Raw genomic sequence first — 19,269 nt, forward strand, 5'->3', positions numbered from 1 at the left:
TGTCAAGAGGCGGCCAGTTTCTACGCCGACAAACCCGAAGCGTCGGCGCACCTAAAAACATTCGCCAACATATAACAGATACCGCCTTATATCTACAAAAAAGGATCGGCTGCTGCAAAAGGTCTAGAGGTGGCCATTTTGTTGATATTATTTTGCACAATTATTAAAATGTTTGATTAATAAAAAAAAATCCGAAGATATCCTTAACCTTATGTTTTTACCAATGTTTGGAAACTGAAGTTCGATCACCCTTTAAATTTCCATCCCTACTCGAACGCTACTTCCATGTCCTCTATCTTCGACGTTTCACATTTTCTAAGATCGCCTTTACAGCAACTATGGTACCTTTTGTAAAGACAGCAAACCCGTATTTGGACCAATCATTTCGAACATTTTATAGTCATTAGCATACATACATATTTTGAATTCTCGTTTGTCATTAAGCGAAATCAGGCCCGGTCAGTGAGATTTTTTTAATTTTCGCTCGCTTGCGTGCTAAGTGACGAGAGTGAGTGAGAGATAAGATAAGGGGTTGAGCACAACGAATCAAATTAAATTCCTGTGGTACTCAAAAACGAGTAAAATTATCATTGAATAGCATAGCTTACACACTGACTGCAGTCACTCAACTGATTCGAAAAAAGCTGACAAGACCGTTTAAAAAACCGTAGGTATATAACTTCTGAAGAATTCCGCGATTAAAGTTGTCATGAATATCATTTTGAAAGTCGGCGTTGATTACTTCGACCTGGATTTAAATTTCAGGGAAGTCTGGATTCAAATTTCAAGCCTTCGAGAAGCATAAAAAACGAGAGTGAAAAGCTTGTTGCTGATCCATTAAAGTCTACCAACAGTGATTATGGAAAAACGGCGTTTGAAACACGATTTATTTCCATGTACATAAAGAGGGCATAACGGCTTTACGCTAATGCATTCTGTACGATATAACTAAATACATATAAAAAATATAATAATAGCAAAATGGTAAACCACAATGCATCAACGAACCGAGTACCTGGATGACAACAAATCAAACTATTACCGGATGATATAAATAACGACAGATGGTTAATGAAAGAATAGATATTCTTATTGACGAGTTTTTCAATATTCATTTACTTGGATCCGGTACCTCAAATAATACTCGGGAATGCAAGCGCCGGAAATTAAGTGGCGCAAAAAAAGTACATTCGTCGACACGACTGAAAGGATTCAGTGACAAATTAAAAATGTATTGAAGAGGAGTAAGGGGATTGAACAAACAGCCCTTTGATATAAAATATGAAGTGATTAGGATCATTTGGCGACGCTAAACATAGATTAATATATAAGATGGATTTAATAATATAATAAATTATAAGACCCGCTTTTATAAAAATTTAATCTATTAAATATTTATTATCTATATATTTTTTCCCCAAAGTTTTTATTTTATAGAGCCTCAAAAATATTAGTAGACCCATGTTTTACAGGAAAATAATGACTGCCATTGTTTGTATTTAATTAAAACTAATTAACATAAATTTATCATATAAATTTTTTTTGGCCATAAGCTATTTTTTAACATTTCAACACTGCAATATCAATAATTACCGTAATGGCAACACTGCTGCTGTCACGTACAGGTGGTGTCAGAAGCAGTTTGTTGGCGTTTGCGAGAGTTATTACAGTGGAAGCGGTGACAAAAAAGACTCCATCATGCTGGCTAGCGCAGGTCCGGTGACGCAAGCTTTACTCGGCACCCTCTTTACGTGGGGCATGACCCTCTTGGGATCAGCTCTCGTTTTCGCCATCAGGGGTAACCAGGTATTTTTGATAAACAAATTCAATTTGATTTGCATCGTCATACCGTTGTGAAATAAATCGGTTGTATGCACACGTCAGCTATTTATTGTTTTAAACGACTTTTCATACATTTTTCCTTAGAAGTTTCATAATATTATAAGCTGTTAATGCACATTTTTACTATTATGATTAATTGGTTCATAATTGATCAAAATTCATGTATTTAAATCGACATGTTTTGAGCTTTAAGAATATGGTGACTATACATTCTCCTTAAAAAAATTGTCCTCGAACAAAAACGTTTGAATTAAACTTTTTTTAGAGCCCTTTGATATTTTCAAAATTGAGTCACCTTAGGTTACCCAATGATTTTTGACTAAAATCTCAGTCACTCATACCCGATTTCTGAATATCATATATCATCATCCATTTGTCATTAGCTGTCATAATTCTATAAGTAATCGACGAAACATAACATGTTTGCTTTGTACCGTACATACTTACTTAAATAATATATTGTGCAAATTCATTTTTAAATAAAACAGATGCCAACATTTTGTGACATATTAATGGTTCTAAGCTATTTTTTGCTATTTTACCGATGGAGACTATATATTTTAGCTTAGATTACGTAACATTACATTGAATGAGCTGAACTAAATCTTTATTTTTGATAGAAAATCTTTATTCTTTATTAGTTGAACAATCTTCCTTGTCTTTATTTAAACTGGACACTGTAACACTTCCTTTCTTAATTCAACGCTTGAAACTATCCTTTACAAGACATATAATCAGGAATATCAGTTTTAAAACATTAACATTGGTTCTATTTTCACATGTAAAAACATATTTTGGTCCATATTTTTTTTACCAGGATATTCCTGATCACAATTTTTTAATCTTTCTTTTAACTGGTTTTGATTGATCTCAATTTTTGAATTACATGTCTTAAAATAACACATAAGTTTTATGTTTTTATAAGATTTACATTAAAGCATATTATCATTATATTTCAATTTGGATGATAGCAGTTTTTCTCAAGCTTTAAACAGTTTGTAAAGTTCGATAAATAATCTTTGAACTTTGTAGTTTCGAATGGTTTGATTTGCTTCGTCAATATTGAATGTCAGGGTCTTGTTTCTATCTTCAATTTCATCTTTAGTGATATGAGCTCATTGATATTTCCTGTGTATCACTACAGATTCATGTAGTTGTTAATTATAAATAATTCATTTTTCAATTCAGCATCTAATATGTGGTTTAAGACTTTTCCAACATAGGTAAATTCTAGGGAGAAGCTTAAAACAAACTATAAACTATTAAAATAAAATAAATGTATTGTAGATCATTGACCAAACACATAATAATGTTCAAACTGGTTCTTTTTAATAAATGAATAGCTTAATGATGATTGAAATGATAAAGAAATATATGTATATAATAATTTATGTGATTTAATTTTTTAATTTATCTGAATTATTTTGTTATATTTTATGTTCAATGGTAGATATTTAAACAATTTCCTAAATTCAGAAGACCATATTTCATTAGACATATTTGTAATTCTACAAATCCACTTAGCAAGTAATGATACCCAAAAGACCGCCTTGCACAAAGTTCAACGTAAATATGATAACACATAATTGCATAAAAACACAAGATTTGTTAATGGACCCTAGAATAGATAAAATTGTAAATCTAACATTCTATTCTATTCTTTCTATAATATAATTGTTGAACGTTACATAATACATTCTATTCTATTCTTTCTATAATATAATATGAACGGTGTATAATACACGTAAACAAAGGAAATATATTTAATTATAATAATAAATAATAATAAAAATAAAAATTGAATTTACGAGCCGCCGGTAATGCATTCGATTGTTTCGACCAATGAAAAACAAGCATTTAAATATAAAACAAGATGGCCGACATCGACATGACAACAGGTTTAAATAATTATTATTTATAAAGAAAATTTTGCTATGCGACAATAATTTTCATTAATTTGTCATTTGACTGAATATAAATAATCGGATTGCAAATTAACTAGGTGTGTTATAACTATGAAAATTAAATATATACATAATGTGTTGAGGAATAGAAGAATACATTGATTAAACTAAATAAACAATCATAAAACAATCTTCGTAATGAAATCTTCAAATTTTGAATTCCTGTCGACGAGCTCCGAGGCCGAAAAGTGAGTTTTTCCTTTTATAATACCTACATAAATGTTATGATTGCTTCCGATTTAATTCACATATACATTAAATTTTACTGAACTAGGTACGTTTTAAACGTGAACATGTAATATATACTTATAGTCTATTTATTTTCAAGAGTCAGTGCGCAAGAACATTGTTTAACGCGTAATCAAAATGTGCTCTTAAATTTCTGCCTTGTGATTGGTCGTTCTCAATGAAACGATTGATCTTACGGCGAACGACCAATCACAGGGCAGAAATTTAAAAGCATGTTATGATTACGCGTTAAACAATGTTCTTGCGCACTGACTCTTGAAAATAAATAGACTATAGTACGTATGAAGAATGTCGATCAAACCGTATAAATGCTAATAAAATGTATTTTTTATCTATTGATATTTGGGGATTCTATCTCATACGAGGATCAATAATTTATTTACATATTTTTTTTATATTATTCGGCTTTCGTGGATTTTTTTGTATTAATTCAGAGGTTCTTAATATTTCTTTATAAAATTATTATAAAATATATTTGTTATATTAATTTATTTCGAACTTTTAACTTATTGGTATTATTTTCTATAAAAATCATTTTCATTAGATCAAATTAAAAAATCTTGTTTATTTATAATAATGTTTTTTATTTATTTTTTCTTATGTGGAGTACCTCAAAACATAATTCAAAGGGCTAAACCCATCAATATGTGCTAATGCTTGACTCTCAGAAGTGCATTTACGCACATTGTTCCACTAAATGCATAAAAATGGCAATTAAAGGGATTTCAAAGAATGCACCGAGATATTAACGTAACACTGAAAAATGTGCTAATGAAGAGAAAATAAATGATGTAATTAATGCCTACTTATAATATGCCGAACCTTCACTTTTTATGTACTACAATCTCGTTATCTTTAGTCACACATATTTTGAGCTCCAATTCGTCCAATCCAGGTCCAATCTTGTCACTTGTGATGACCAGTTCATCACTGCCTTCGGATAAACTACAACTAGGCAGTCATCGCCATTAAGACAATCCAAGGTCTGTGGTCAGCTCTTATGATTGCAAAGAAGGAATTATATGGCAAAATAAAAATATAATTAATTCAAAAGTAATACTTGTTTTGATCATTTTGTAAAATTTGTAAAATTTTGCAATTCTAAAGGAAGATGCCATTTTTTATTTAGTGGATAGGGGGCTGAAATAATAACGGTTAAAAAACACTTCTAGCCATTTTCCAGCAATGTCAGTTTCCAGCTCACGAAACTGTCTAAAAAATATTATAACTCATTTTTGTCAAAAATATCAGTCAATATGTTCATGTTTTGGGTTATTCACTTAATACCTAAAAATCTACTAATAATTTTGATGTGCATTATTTTTAATAAAGAAAATGCCAATATACGGTTAGTTATCCTTGCATATTATACTTAAAGATATTTTACCCATAAACTGTTATTTTTCTTATTGAAATTGCTAAGGGGCAATAGGCCATCTTCGCGAACATTTGTCATTGCTGGGAGCTGGAGTTCCGATCTTTACATATAAGGATATAACGCCATATAGCAGGGCATCGAACCATTATTTATTTCGTTTTGGTTTTCATTCCGGTTCAATAAAAAAAAATATTTATCGGTTCAGTTCCGGTTTTCGTTCCAGGAAAAATAACGGTTATTCGGTTTTCGGTTCAATTTCAAGTAATTCATTTTTAAATGATTTTATTTGTATTGAAAATTAATTTTATACCATATTTTAAAACATTTTACTATTCTATTGCTTATAAGTATACCTACCAGGCGCGTACGGTGAGATACATTTCCTTTCGCTCGCTCGCGTATTAAGTGACTAGAGTGAGTGAGAAGAAGTAGGCCTGCAGAACACATGTAACGCACGCCCTTATCTCTCACTCTCTCTCGTCACTTAACACGCGAGCGAGCGAAAAGGAATGCATCTCACCGTACGCGCCTGATACCTACTACATTTGAAGCGGTCGGTATATGCTTCAATTCGTAGTTTTCGGCAGTGCCGGTAGACGATTTGTGATAAAACGTTTTTTACAGCGAACTGTACAAAGTGGCCCTTATGAAATCTTCCAGTAGATTCTTGACGTGTTTGACGATAAACCTTGTTGTCGTAGAACCCTTTAACAGTCGTGGATATTTATCCTCGCGTTTGACGGTGAACCTTGTTGTCGTAGAACCCTTTAACAGTAGTCGATATTTATTCTCAAGCACCTGTCCTGGAGATGGTTGCTCAGACACGAGGCGAGGTGTAGATCCGAGTGCAAAGAAGACCGTTGAGCGAAGATGTGATCCGAGCGGCGAGGTGTAGTCAAGTCGAGTGTTGTAGAGTCGGATGTCCAGAGTCGAATGTGTATGTGAACTTTTGGCACCGTCTTATATTCTCAGTCGGGTACGCAAAAGTATCCCCACTCCGCGCGTTGCACGGGGATGCGGCGTCATTGTACAACGCCGCTTAGTTCGCGTTTAAGGCTCAGCGGGACTTCACTTTCGCGTCTGCTGCGTCCCGAACGGACGTTGATCTGGGTCTCTATACATTAATTGATACTATAGTATAATATTTATTTATTATAATTATTACTTAGCTACAAGCTAATAAACTTTAAATTATATTCATTAATTTAAACGATAAACATAATTAATAATTTTATTATACTAATAATTTTAATACATTAAACATTATTCATTATACATAATTCGTTCATAATAATAAACATAGTAATTAATTAATCATTATTTATAATCAGTACATATAATATTTAAACATATTACTAATTAAGATTAAGATTAAGTAATTGATTTTTAAATTGCCATTCTTCGGCAAATGGCGTGCAAGGGAAAATATTGTTAATGAATTTCAAGAAAATAATTATTTGGAATCTACCGGTCCTCTGGGATTTAAAATAGCTAAAAGTCGTGTCTGTAAAGTTTCTTTTTGTTTCAGTGCAAATATTTCTTTATCTATAACTCAAGTAAAAATATAAATAAAAATCTCGAAGCTTTTCATTGTTCTTGTAAGTGTCCCACTTAAAGGTAATAGTCGTCTCGTTTCTCAATTGAACGGTCAGTTTGTGCAAATCAAGAACATCGTTTTCGAGCGAGGTCTTTTAATTTGGTTAAACTCGAGTACCATTGTGGCTTACTTCATGACGAGTAGCCAGGACTGCGGTCAGAAACCATCTGGCAACCTCACGTTGCTCCCAGCTTTACTTCCTTTTTAGGTGACGAGTCGGATTGTAGCATGATATTGCCCATGTACATTTTAATTATTAACTGCGCTTTTATTTCTATAATGTCACCACGTAATATAAAAATTTTATTATTCATAAAAATATTCTTTATCACGAACCATTAACATGCTTACATGCAAATACGATTTTATATCTAATAAAAAAATTATGTGTTTTTTCCAGAGGAAATTACTCGACGTTTCTCTTGGCTTTTCTGCAGGTGTTATGGTAGCTGCTTCGTTTTGGTCACTATTAGCACCCGCCATAGAATATGCCGAAAAATCAGGAACTTATGGCGAAAGCGGACAATACGCTATGGTACCTGTGTCGATAGGTTTCTTTCTCGGTGCTTTATTCGTCTATATTTTTGATTTATTTTTTGATGTGCTCGGCATCAATACAAACAATATGATGTTAGGTAATTATACATTAATTTTAATGCATATTTGTTTTTATTCAAAAAAATGCATTCTAATTTAATTTCTAATTGATGATAGTAATATATTTTCTTGCTAATATTATAATTATGATTATTTGAAATGAAATTCGAAAAAGTTTTGTAGCACTTAGTTTCTAGATAAATTCAATTGACGATTTCAATATGATGGCCCTTATCATATCTAGTATTATCCGTAGGGCTATCTCGAAACTTGTGACTTGACAATTACATATTTTTTTTACACAATCTTTATCTCTAAGATTAATTTTGTTAAAAATGAAATGTGTCAACTTTGATTTGCTTATAATTTTTTTTAGCAATGACTAATTCAAAGAATAACTCAAAAAGCAAAATCGATGATGATAACCCAGATGAGAGACGGCGATCTAACATTTCGGTAAATTCTTTGAGCACGATCACTGTGGATCCTTTATCTGAAAATATAAAAAGTTTCAGCGATTGTATTAATAATCAGCATTCATATCCCGCTTCAATCAACAAGCGACGCGTGAACAATTTACAGAAGGCGAATGAGGAAGTAAGCACGTTTTTAGATAAATTATATAAAAATTGTTTGAAGAGGATATTTGTAATATAATGTGTAATTTTTGGATTTAGGTTTATCAAGACAATAACGGCGATGCACTAAAGGCTTTAGAGGAGAGAAGATCTAGGTGGAAACGCATAGTGTTATTGGCTGTGGCGATTACGATTCACAATATTCCCGAGGGCTTGGCTGTTGGAATCGGCTTTGGAGCAGCTGCTATTTCTTCATCAAATACTTTTGAGAGTGCCAGGTAAATTATTTTTTAAATAATATCTATTATTTTTTATCTAGTTGCGCTATGTGCAATAACCGATAAGTTATTGAAAAAGTTTAGGGTAAAACCAATAGATGGTGTATTAAAAAATATTTTTGAAAAAATAGTCGTGTGAGAAATTAAATTATGTAATTTTGATTTTTACTAATAGATGGCGTTGATGATTATTCTTTTTAATAAACGGTTTTCATTCATATATCGAGGTTTTACTCGCGATAAATCATTATTTTTAAAGATTGATTTTTTTAAATGTTATGATTGTCATCAATTTATTTACTATATCAGATATATTGAGAAGATTTTAAAAAATATTTTTTCTTCTTTTTTGGGGAAGTTACTTTTGCACTATAAACTCGGCCGTTCACATTTGCGCGTTCGATTGGTGAAAATGCGTCTTTTTTGTGGGGTCCAACTTCATTCCTTGTGCTTGTACGAGTGTATGAGGAATGAGGTTGGCGGAGCGAGGCAAAGGAGGGACGAGAGGCAGCCTCGGGCCTCAGGCGCCGGACATTCCTCGCCGCCCTGTGAAGTTCCTCTCCAAACTTGCCATCCGCATAACGTTTTCTTTGTCGAGATGCCCACTGCAGACACCGACCCCTCTGGATCCGCGTTCAAGGTTGCGATGTTTACCAGATCGTTAAAAGGGAACGCGAGATTTCGTCGCATTATGTCTCTTATCGCAAAATTTTACATAAAATGTTATTTTTAAATTATTTAGAGCGAGCAATGGCCACGCGGTTGCAAAAATATCGTAATCTACAAGTCAAGGGTATAAAAGCAATTACGCCTAAAGTCAGTGTTGATTAGGGATTGCAATACCAGTGGTAACAATACAGGTATTGGGGCAAAAATTGACATTCGGTACTACTAGTATTAAAAAATGAAATAACGGTAATACCGAAAAAAAAAATTTTAATCTGTAAATCTTCTTTGTTGAAAACGTTATCTCCATGACTTAGAACTATGAAAACGTCGATTCCCCTATTTGCTCTTTTTAGGGGATTAACCTAAATAGTTTTATCGGGGTAGGATATCAAGGTAGAATAATATTATCCCTTTTAGCCCAAAAACCGGCCGATATTTCGGCACAAAATTTTAAAATTTAATTTAACATTATCTATATTTTTGTATATGCGCGACGTTTCAACATACATTTGCTTTATTTCAGGCAAATCTAATAGTACCTGGCAGTTACCAGTAATTCTGTTATTTAACAGAAAAATGACCGCACCCTTTTTCTGATAGGGATGGCTAGCGAAGTGAAAACAAAAGCACGTTTTGCATACATGAAATTTTTTCTACTATTTATACATTTTCATCTCCATTCAGACATATTTTTACCCAAATATTCTACTGAATGTGCTTTACTAAACGTTGCTGGTAAATATTAGCCATAAGTAAGTCTCAATAATTATATTTAAATAAAAAACGTAGTATTTGAAAATATGCGCGAAATGTGTTTTTTCAAACAATCTTATTCATTTGGAAGTAATGGAATGTTTTTTTTTCTGTTACCATCTAAAGATAAAGATTATACTAGACTATATAATTAAAATTAGTAATAATTAAAATGTGTCGACGGATGCTATTTTAAATCAAACTTGAAATAAATATGAATTTTTTTTTTTATTATTATCATTGATTTTTGTTACCTCACATCATTGAGAGTAAAAAAGTTTAAAATTTTTAAAACACATGTTCAACATAATTTATTTAAAAATGGCAATCAATGATTTAAAAAAAAGAATGTTAGGCCAAATTGTATGAAACTAAAAGAGATATGCAGTATTAACGTATTTTTTATTCTATAATATTTACATAACATTTATAAATTTAATTAATGTTACTTTTAACACGAGTAGACTTAAATAATTATACGAGAGATAAATCTTTCGAAAATAAATATTGCGATATTCTAAAATTAATATTAAATGTGCAATAATTAAAATAAAATAATATAAATAAATCACATCTCAATCACAAAAATGTAACAATCATATATTATTCTTAAAAAAAATTTTGACCAATTTTGAACAAACAGATTTACAATTTTCTACGCACTCCTTTCTCATAAGGTTCTTTCGGATAATCGTAACTGATACAAATAATGAGTAATATATCTTATTGGAATAAATTGGCGAGTGGTGCTCTGGCCCCTGGTATAAAAATTTAGGAGGCATCCAGTAGCGGCAAAAACGATTTTTTTTCTAGATTCATTTAGTTCCAAAAAAAATTTCGATTTTTTTCTTTTAAAATGATATTAAATATATCGAAACAATAGTTGAATGCTTTGGTTTTACTAATCAATAAACATGGTGAATTATGTTAGCGGTAATGGATTACTTTTCCAGTCAATTAATTAAAATAATAATAATATTGTCAATATCGGTAATACCGGTATTGACTGTTTTTTCTCTCGATAATAACGGTATTGAAAATTCCGGTATTATTGCAACTCCTAGTGTCGATCTGGTAATCTGGCATTTCGTGAATTCGACTCTTATTTTGTTCTTATATCGTTGTGACAAGTATTAAACGTTTAAAAACAACATAGAAAATACTCGAAAGGTCAAAAAGCAATACAGTATTGAAAACAAGCCAATTTTTTCGATCAATTTTGTTCACTCAATATGTTTTTGCAGTAACAAAAAAGTCTTCAGTTCACCTTTTCTTCATATGGTTCTGATTAACAAAAAAAAATATTTGTGTGAATGTGTTTTCTATTATAAAATGGCTCGTATTTTTCGGGTCAGAATTTTAATTTGATGTTTATTCTAAGAAATGGATAAATTTTTCCTAATCTCTTCTACGTTCGTTTCTTTGACAATTGTTTTTACTTTACAAAATAGAAAATAGTTTGCTGGTGCCAAGTCGGATGAATGTTGATATTAACAACCCCGTAATTCACGAGACATCAATGCAGCATTATCAAAATACTCCAAATGCTTTTCTTTTATAAATATTCATGTAAGATTTGTCGAATCGTCTCCATATTGCTGTTAATCATTTGTCGAATCGTCTCCATATTGCAACTTATCATTTTTACACACTGGTACGAATTATGATGTTATCATCAAATTCCGCATTCACTTGTTGCTCCAAGACTAGAAACACGTATCTGAATATTCCAATACCGAATATATTCGTCAGTTTTCTATATTTAAATATTTCTAAAGTTATGTAAAACAGCAATTGCCGAGTTAAATATCAACAGTTAAGCAGTCGCATTCAAAATAATATAAAGACTGTAATTGCCGAAATTACAAAGAAAAGTCATATTTAATAATATTCATCTGTAAATTTTCTCGTTGTTTATTATTGACTTTTCTATCTCTATCAAATCAATATGAATAATGTTTAATTTTAAGTCTGTCTAAAGTAATTTATTATAGTAATATAGTTTTGAGCATACCAAGTTGTAGCTGCTGCAATCCATTGTTGAAAATAAAACCCACATTAACAGCTAAATTAATCTTTTCAGCAGCAGAATAAATTAAAACGAAATTTCGTAATTATTTCAAGTTTGAATCATTTAATGCTATCTTATTTTTGAAATAAAAATAAGTTAATATATAAATATATATATGTATTAACCTGTATTAATTATTAAAACCGTATATTTTATAACTACGAATATATTCGACTATGCTACCGCTTAGTATCCGATATTTGGTTAGTTAAAAATAACGAATATTTGAAACTTGATCCATAATTATAGGTAAAATTGTGTTATATTGTATGCTGCTTCACTTTTGATTTTATTTTCTTGATTAGTCTGCAACGTCAATTCGAGAATTGCTATGCCTTGTATAATATGTTATATACTACCCAGAAGTAACGAGACTCGAGCTGTGGAGGGGAGGAACGTTAGGTAAACGAGTTCTGGGTGGTTGGGTGCTATAGAACGCTCGTTACCGAGCGTTCCCACTTGACCAAAATTCGGTTTGAATATATTTTGCCCAATACTCTCTAATATCGGTAAAAATAACTATCATATTTTTAACTACTTAATGCCTTTGAGCGAGACCATCTCTCGCGCTTAATGTGTTCCATTTTCCGTTAACACGAGTGCCGCTCGCTTGTCTCGACTTGCAGTGTTTAACATAGTGTAATATCGAAGTGCAGACAAACTGTGGAGCAATATGCAAGATGGGACATCTGTCTACTTTTTCTTCTGCTTATTTTCCCCTGAGAGATGAGTTGGCTTAGTCTGTATTTTAGACTTGACCCAATGAAAGTTGGGTTTGGTTAATTTGTATAGGTTAGGTTTGGGTTTGAATAGTAAATGTAAGTTTCGCAACTGTCAAATTGAGTTTTATAGACATTTTAGAGCACCATATAATGTCAATATGTATTTTCGCTAGTAGTAATATACATATACTATCTACTGGTGAAAATGTATTTGGACTTCAGTAGTAAAAATATCACTTCACCCAAAAATACACATTCACTGTAACATTTGTATATCGCATGTAAACAAATAATGATATGTATGTAAAGTATATATTATTCCATATGCAAAAGTTGAAATCATATTATTGTATTTGCACCTGCCGGATAAATTATATTTTTACTAGTAAAGATATATATGAATATCTACCGGTGAAAATGTATGTGAATATGATTTCACTGAATAAACCATATTTTCGGGATTTTAAGATTCACAGTATTTCATTAAATGGCATACATTTTCCTGGCTAAATTCAACATCGCCTGACATTCGACGTTCCTGTTCAAACCCAAACCTAACCTAATAAAAGTTAAAAACTATAACATCTCTAGATGAAGTTCAATTACATATTTCATCATACATTTGTGAATATAAATTAGCTTTTACCATTTTTATCCTTATAAATTAGACCTCGCGCTAATGTCAATAATTAAATACACGAATATATGCCATAACAAGGACTCGTATTCGTACCTCCTTAACGACCATTTGCTTATAATCTTCAGAGCAAAACCCATCCTTTCACTGACCCGTGGGCCCTTTGATGAGCATCCGCGGCGCCGCTCGTCATCTCGTCTCGACGAGAACGAAACTCCATCTCAATACACACACATGCCCATACAATGCATACATGTATAGTTTAACTCTGGAAATTGTTTCGCGCCCAATATGTAAATCCTGTGGAAATTGAGGTAAACCTTTTCGCTCGATTTTTGCACGTGGCGCACGGACCCACTCTTCATTTTAACGTTGCCCAGGGCCATTGTTTTATTGGGCGCCATCGTTTTGGCGATTTGGGGCGAGACGAAAGGTGTTTATTTTTATTTGTCATAACACGTTGGGCAGAATAAAACGCGAGCGTTAAGTGCAGTTGCATTTTTAGGATGGACAAGGCGTGTTTGCATGTGTCCGTACGTGTGAACCTGGTCCACCGCGCTCGTGACAGACCACCTCTGAGATAACTATTTATGTGTTCTTGAGATTAAACTGCTTGAAAATCCGTGTAATCTGTATAGCGGTCGATTTCTGTTTTGTGTGGTTGTAATTGAGATGTCTAATATGTACTCTCGTTTGCATGAACTTACAATTTTTGGTGAAATAACACAATCGTTCAAAAATGATTGCTGATGTACCTCCTTATGTCTCGAAAGAAAATAATAAATATATTTAAAAATAGCCTAAGGGAAAAAAAAAGTAAATAATATTCCCATATTTAAGAAATATGGTATCTACATATTATCACAGACAATATTTTTTGTTTTGTTGTCAAGTATAAAAATGAATAATATATCGGAAGTGCCCACACTACAGCAAGTCACTTATTATTTGTCATGAAAAAATCAAATTTTAAATTTACCCCAGCAAGTTTAATATATGTATGTAGGATATTGTCGCTGATAACTTAAAGCAGTTGTAGATAATTTAAATAATATAATAGAAATATGGTTAAAAAATAACGAACTTAAACTAAGTGTAAGCTTATTAATTATTAAGATATTTTATATAATAATATAAAAATAGTTTATATAAAATATTTAGGAATAGTTGAAGATAATAAATTAAATTTTAAGGAACATTGTATTTACATAGTCAAAAAAATAATCTACAATAGTATTATATTGCTCCACTTCAATTATTGTGCAACAATATTATATATGCTTAATAAATTAGATAGGATGATGTTGTAAAAATTACAAAATAGGGCAATGAGAATAGTTTTAAATAAAAATAGATTTACTAGTTGTAAACGTGTGATTGAAATATTTGAATGGTTGGATATGATATAAATATTTAAGATAAACAATTTAGTTTTTATATATGTTAGGAAATAATATGTTACCTGAGTATTTAATAATAAATAAATATGTACATATATTTAATACTAGAAATAGAGATAATTCAAGGATAGATAGCCATAAAAAAGGGGAATATTGTACTGAGGTGTAAATTTGTATAATAATATTCCTAGAACAATCCTCAAAAATAAAAATGTAGCGGGTTTCCCTAATAGATTAAAGAGCACCTTCATGCATTTAGAAATAAATTATAATAATAAAGTATTCTTATACATTCTATTTATATATATATATATATATTATATTTTATATGCGTGTTTAGTGTATAAATAATTAGTATATTAGCTAAATAAATTAATAAATTACCTTCGGTAGCAATGTTTTGATGCACAACCTAGTTCTATTTATAATCTAGGTGGATCAACCTTTAAAACAAATTGTTTGGGTGGCATCAAAGATAATAGGTAACTGTACTGTTACTTCGCTATCCATCATGGTGTCAACGGATTCATGATTACTATAAAACTATAAAAAAATATTACCTATACATACACGTATGAAATAAAATATCAGTATAACAAAACATTCACCGCTTTCCCATCCAAAACACAATATTATAACCATATGCAAAATTTTAGGTTCCTAGCTGAAACAGTTTGGAATTAATTAGCAAACATACATATGTACATACTTCATTTGACTGATATTCATATGTAAAGATCACCTAATTGTTTTATCGTATCATTTGTAATACAATATACGATGTTTTCGTTGAATTGTCTTCAACTTTCTGCGGACTTTCTCGTGACATGTCGATATAAAATTGACCATAAGAGAAGCATTCCTCTCGTCCGTCAATTCCGGTCATATTAAGCAATATTGTCCTTTGATAATCAGAGCCGCTGTATCGAAACGGCAAATCGACAGAATTTAATGATATTCTTGTGTAAAGATAGTCTCATTTCAAATATGCCTCAAACATTTAAATTTATGTTTAACAAATTCACAACAGTTTTGTTTTTTTATAAATTTATCAGCAGCACAATATGGCTACCAACCTTGGCTGGTTTATTGGTTTATTTTAATCGTACGATATGAATTTAAGAAATCTATAAGATACAACTTTTAATGATTGTCATTCGTTGTGTGTTTCTGATTTTTCGAGAAATGAAAAATTTATCATTAAAAAAGTATAAGTAATATACAGTATGTATTTCTATTATTACAGTATATAAAATCTTTTTACTGATTTCATATACAAGAATTTGGATCAATATGTATGCATGTAAATTATATTATAATTAATAATTAAAATATAAATGAACGAGAAAAATGGTAAAGCTTTTATTAAAACATACAAGTACATAACTATTTCATTATTAATCTATTTAAATTCCTATATGAGATATTATTTAATGCATTTTTAATTAACGGTCACTTTTCACCACGTGATATTTTCTCTTATATTTTGCAAAAAATTACATCTTAACTTATGATTTATATAGAATTTATATGACGATATTGATTCTTTTTTATTTTGCCGGCAAACGAATCATTGGTAAATTCTTACATCATTGATCCTTACATTATTATTTTTTGTTGACCAGAAAATGTTCGAGAAAGTCGAAACGGAATGTTTGCTAATCGGTCAAAAATCTTATATTGTCAAATAATGCTTTCGGAGTGTTAATCGTAAATCCCTGTCCCTTTTATCACTACCTGGTCTGAATGCAGCTGTGAATTTAGCGGTTCAAACCATTTATTGTTTTTAAAATTGTATTAAGCTTTAAACATTTTAAAAATATTCGTATAAATTTAGTTTTTACCAAAAAAAAACATTTTATGAGACCTCTCGAGAAATGAGTTATATTGAAATTTGCGGTTGACGCTTCTGACGCTTCGACAGATTTACATTTTTTTAGAATTATAGTAATTGTAGATTTAAAATTATTAAGTATTATATATAGAAGTTGCTTAAATTCCCAAACATATGAGCTCTCTACTTTCAAAAATAAATTGAATATATCAAGTATAGAAAACTGTATATAAAGTGGTATTTTCTTAGACAGACAATACCATAATAAACCAAACCGCAGAGCGTGAAAATTGTGTTTTTTTTTTCTTTCTGAAAGTTGCTCTACTGAATGATAATTCTTAGCGTGTTGTTCTTGGCACGCGTTTCGTTCCTTTGCTACCTCTTCGATTCTTTTCGCGCGTTAATAGGATGCAAACGGCCAAAGTTTAATTATCGTCGGTGTCTCGTTTGCGGCAAAGGGCGCCTCGTTCTTTTCTCGTGCACAATCTCCTCCGTATAATCCGCGGTCATCTATCAATGGGGATCGGCTTTTATTAGGTGTTAAATCGTGGGAACGGGGCTCGCGCGCGCCCGTGTAAATACACCCGAGGTGTGTAAAAATAAAAAGCCGGTGGCACGGGGGGAGTCTGGTCGGGACCGGCTCGGGCCCACAAAGGTCCCAATCTTAACAGGTTGTAATAGTTTTGAGAAGGGTCTGGGAGCCCCCGCCGCCGCCGAAGAGGAGAACGTCGTCGCTGCTACGGACGGCGCTTATATCGTAAATCGTTGTTCGTTCGAAGCCTTTTATTTCGATGGAATGTGTACGAAGAAGAAGGGCAGCGGAGCGCAAACTTTCCGTTTGAAGGTTTCATAGTTGACCGTGTTCGATTCTTAGGTTGTGCCTAGATAACGCGTTGAACGAATAATTGAAGAAAGCTTCAATTTCTATGATGATATTTCGGTATTGCCTCCTATTAGTGCTTTAGAAAAAGTTATGGCTTCTTTAAGTTATATTCTATTTATGTGGATGTTTTTTTTTTAAATATGAAGGAAGGTAGATAAGTTCACAGAAATAACTAATGTCAAATTAAAGTTTTTTCGTAACCATTGATTAATACTGGAATAATTATCTTAAATTGTGTCATCATCCACAGGTATCAACTTTTGGTTTCTTATATTTATAAATGACATAAACTCACTTTTTATTGTATACTGATAATTTTAAAATATTGAAATCTGTTAAAGCAATTACTGGTTCTACATATGTGATGTAGATTCATTGTGAAGCCCATCTCGACAAATCACCTATCACTTAGCATTAATAAATGTCATTTACTAGAAAGCTGGACTTTGTGAGATTTTCTTATGATCTCGGAAGAATTCTAAATTTAAAAGAAAAGGTCTAAACTTGACTCCAAATGATTCATTCTAAATCTGAAAAAATCTTGACGTAGATGATATTGGCAAAAGCTGTTAATTAATCGACTGTCTTTCCAACTTCTCCGTTTGCGAAATCATATAATGCAATAATTCGACACCATAATTTTGAAAATCTTATAATTTATTGGTCTGTAAAATCAAACTGAGTTGAGGTATTTGGGTATTTAGGATGCTTTCGTTAAGCAGGTCCGTCTAAATATCAAGGATCCATACCTCTTACCTCTTGGCACGCACTATTCCTCCACGTTACGTCCATTTTTTGCGTCTGTCAATCCTCGCTCCTATTTTGGGGATGGTATCCTCGCATAGGAATTCTCGACGTGATCTTTTCGCGTTATATCATCGAAAAAAACACAAATATTTCGGGACCTCGGCATCCGCGGTGGTCAAGTGACGTTGACCCGCCCGGCGCACCGGTGTCCAGAATGCAACGGCGCGATTTGCAGAAGCGCCTCTATTCGTTTAAGGTAAAACGCGAGGAATGCGGTCGCCCTCCGGTGCGCCACCTTCGTGCTGCCTTCCACCTCTTGGTATCGCCATAGCGCTTCGATAAACTTATCACACACAGTTTCTCGCTCTCTCGAGAGGGGAACGCGAAAATATTTGCAAAATATATGTAGGCATGCACCATATAGCCGAGCTCAAGGTTGGAAGGTTCTCGAGGAGCAGTCAAGGTCTTGCAGAACCATTATGTGTTCTAGGTACTGTAAAAAAGTGCCAAATTCAATTTAAAATATTTAATTTCCGTTGGGTGATTTGTATACTACCCGATTTCAGTATTTTTGCCGTTTATTTATATATTATATTTTTAGTAAATATAAAGAGAAACATCCTTGTTATATTTAGATACATAGATCGGAGGGCGGTTCTTCAGAAAGAGTAGACAAATACAACATTATTCAAGTTAAAAGCAATTCATGCTGTATAAACTATTAATTTTGGTAGAAAACTTGAAATGACACAACGGAAATAAACAATAACATTTAAGTAAAAAGTATTTCTTTAAAAAACATTTGAATTACATACTTTATTCCCTATATTATCCAAGTTTTAGAGTGACACTGTTGGAATTCAATATAATACAAATGTGTATTGAAGTGAAGGAGTGGGTGGCCAAGCGGAAGTTTTACGTTACTCATGCTTTAAGCAAGGTCCTAGAGCTTAACTATGCAAAATTTCTTTACGACTATTCAAATGATGTGAATATGCAAGTGATTTTTTGCTCATCGGCTTCGACTTTTATTGCCTCCCCCCCCCCCCATAAAAAAAATATATTGCGTA

At 31.9% G+C, this 19,269-nt stretch overlaps 1 protein-coding gene across 2 annotated transcripts in view; it reads left to right on the top strand.

Annotated features, from left to right (window-relative positions):
* The first annotated feature begins 1,578 nt into the window (after window positions 1-1,578).
* Window positions 1,579-19,269, top strand: part of Zip48C (Zinc/iron regulated transporter-related protein 48C) — an 88,461-nt gene continuing 70,770 nt past the window's right edge. Inside the window, exons 1-5 of one of the 2 annotated variants that reach the window (XM_088205769.1) lie at window positions 1,579-1,806; window positions 7,431-7,665; window positions 8,004-8,083; window positions 8,137-8,224; window positions 8,305-8,483. In XM_088205769.1, coding sequence (XP_088061895.1) covers window positions 8,043-8,083; window positions 8,137-8,224; window positions 8,305-8,483 — 308 coding nt within the window. In that variant the 5' untranslated portion in view covers window positions 1,579-1,806; window positions 7,431-7,665; window positions 8,004-8,042. Of the gene's footprint in view, window positions 1,807-7,430; window positions 7,666-8,003; window positions 8,225-8,304; window positions 8,484-19,269 lie in introns of both variants that reach the window. The other variant, XM_088205768.1, reaches the window with a different exon arrangement.

Source organism: Plectrocnemia conspersa, unplaced genomic scaffold, assembly GCF_051122295.1.
Source record: "Plectrocnemia conspersa isolate PC_06_02 unplaced genomic scaffold, ASM5112229v1 ptg000002l, whole genome shotgun sequence".
Taxonomy (NCBI): domain Eukaryota; kingdom Metazoa; phylum Arthropoda; class Insecta; order Trichoptera; family Polycentropodidae; genus Plectrocnemia; species Plectrocnemia conspersa.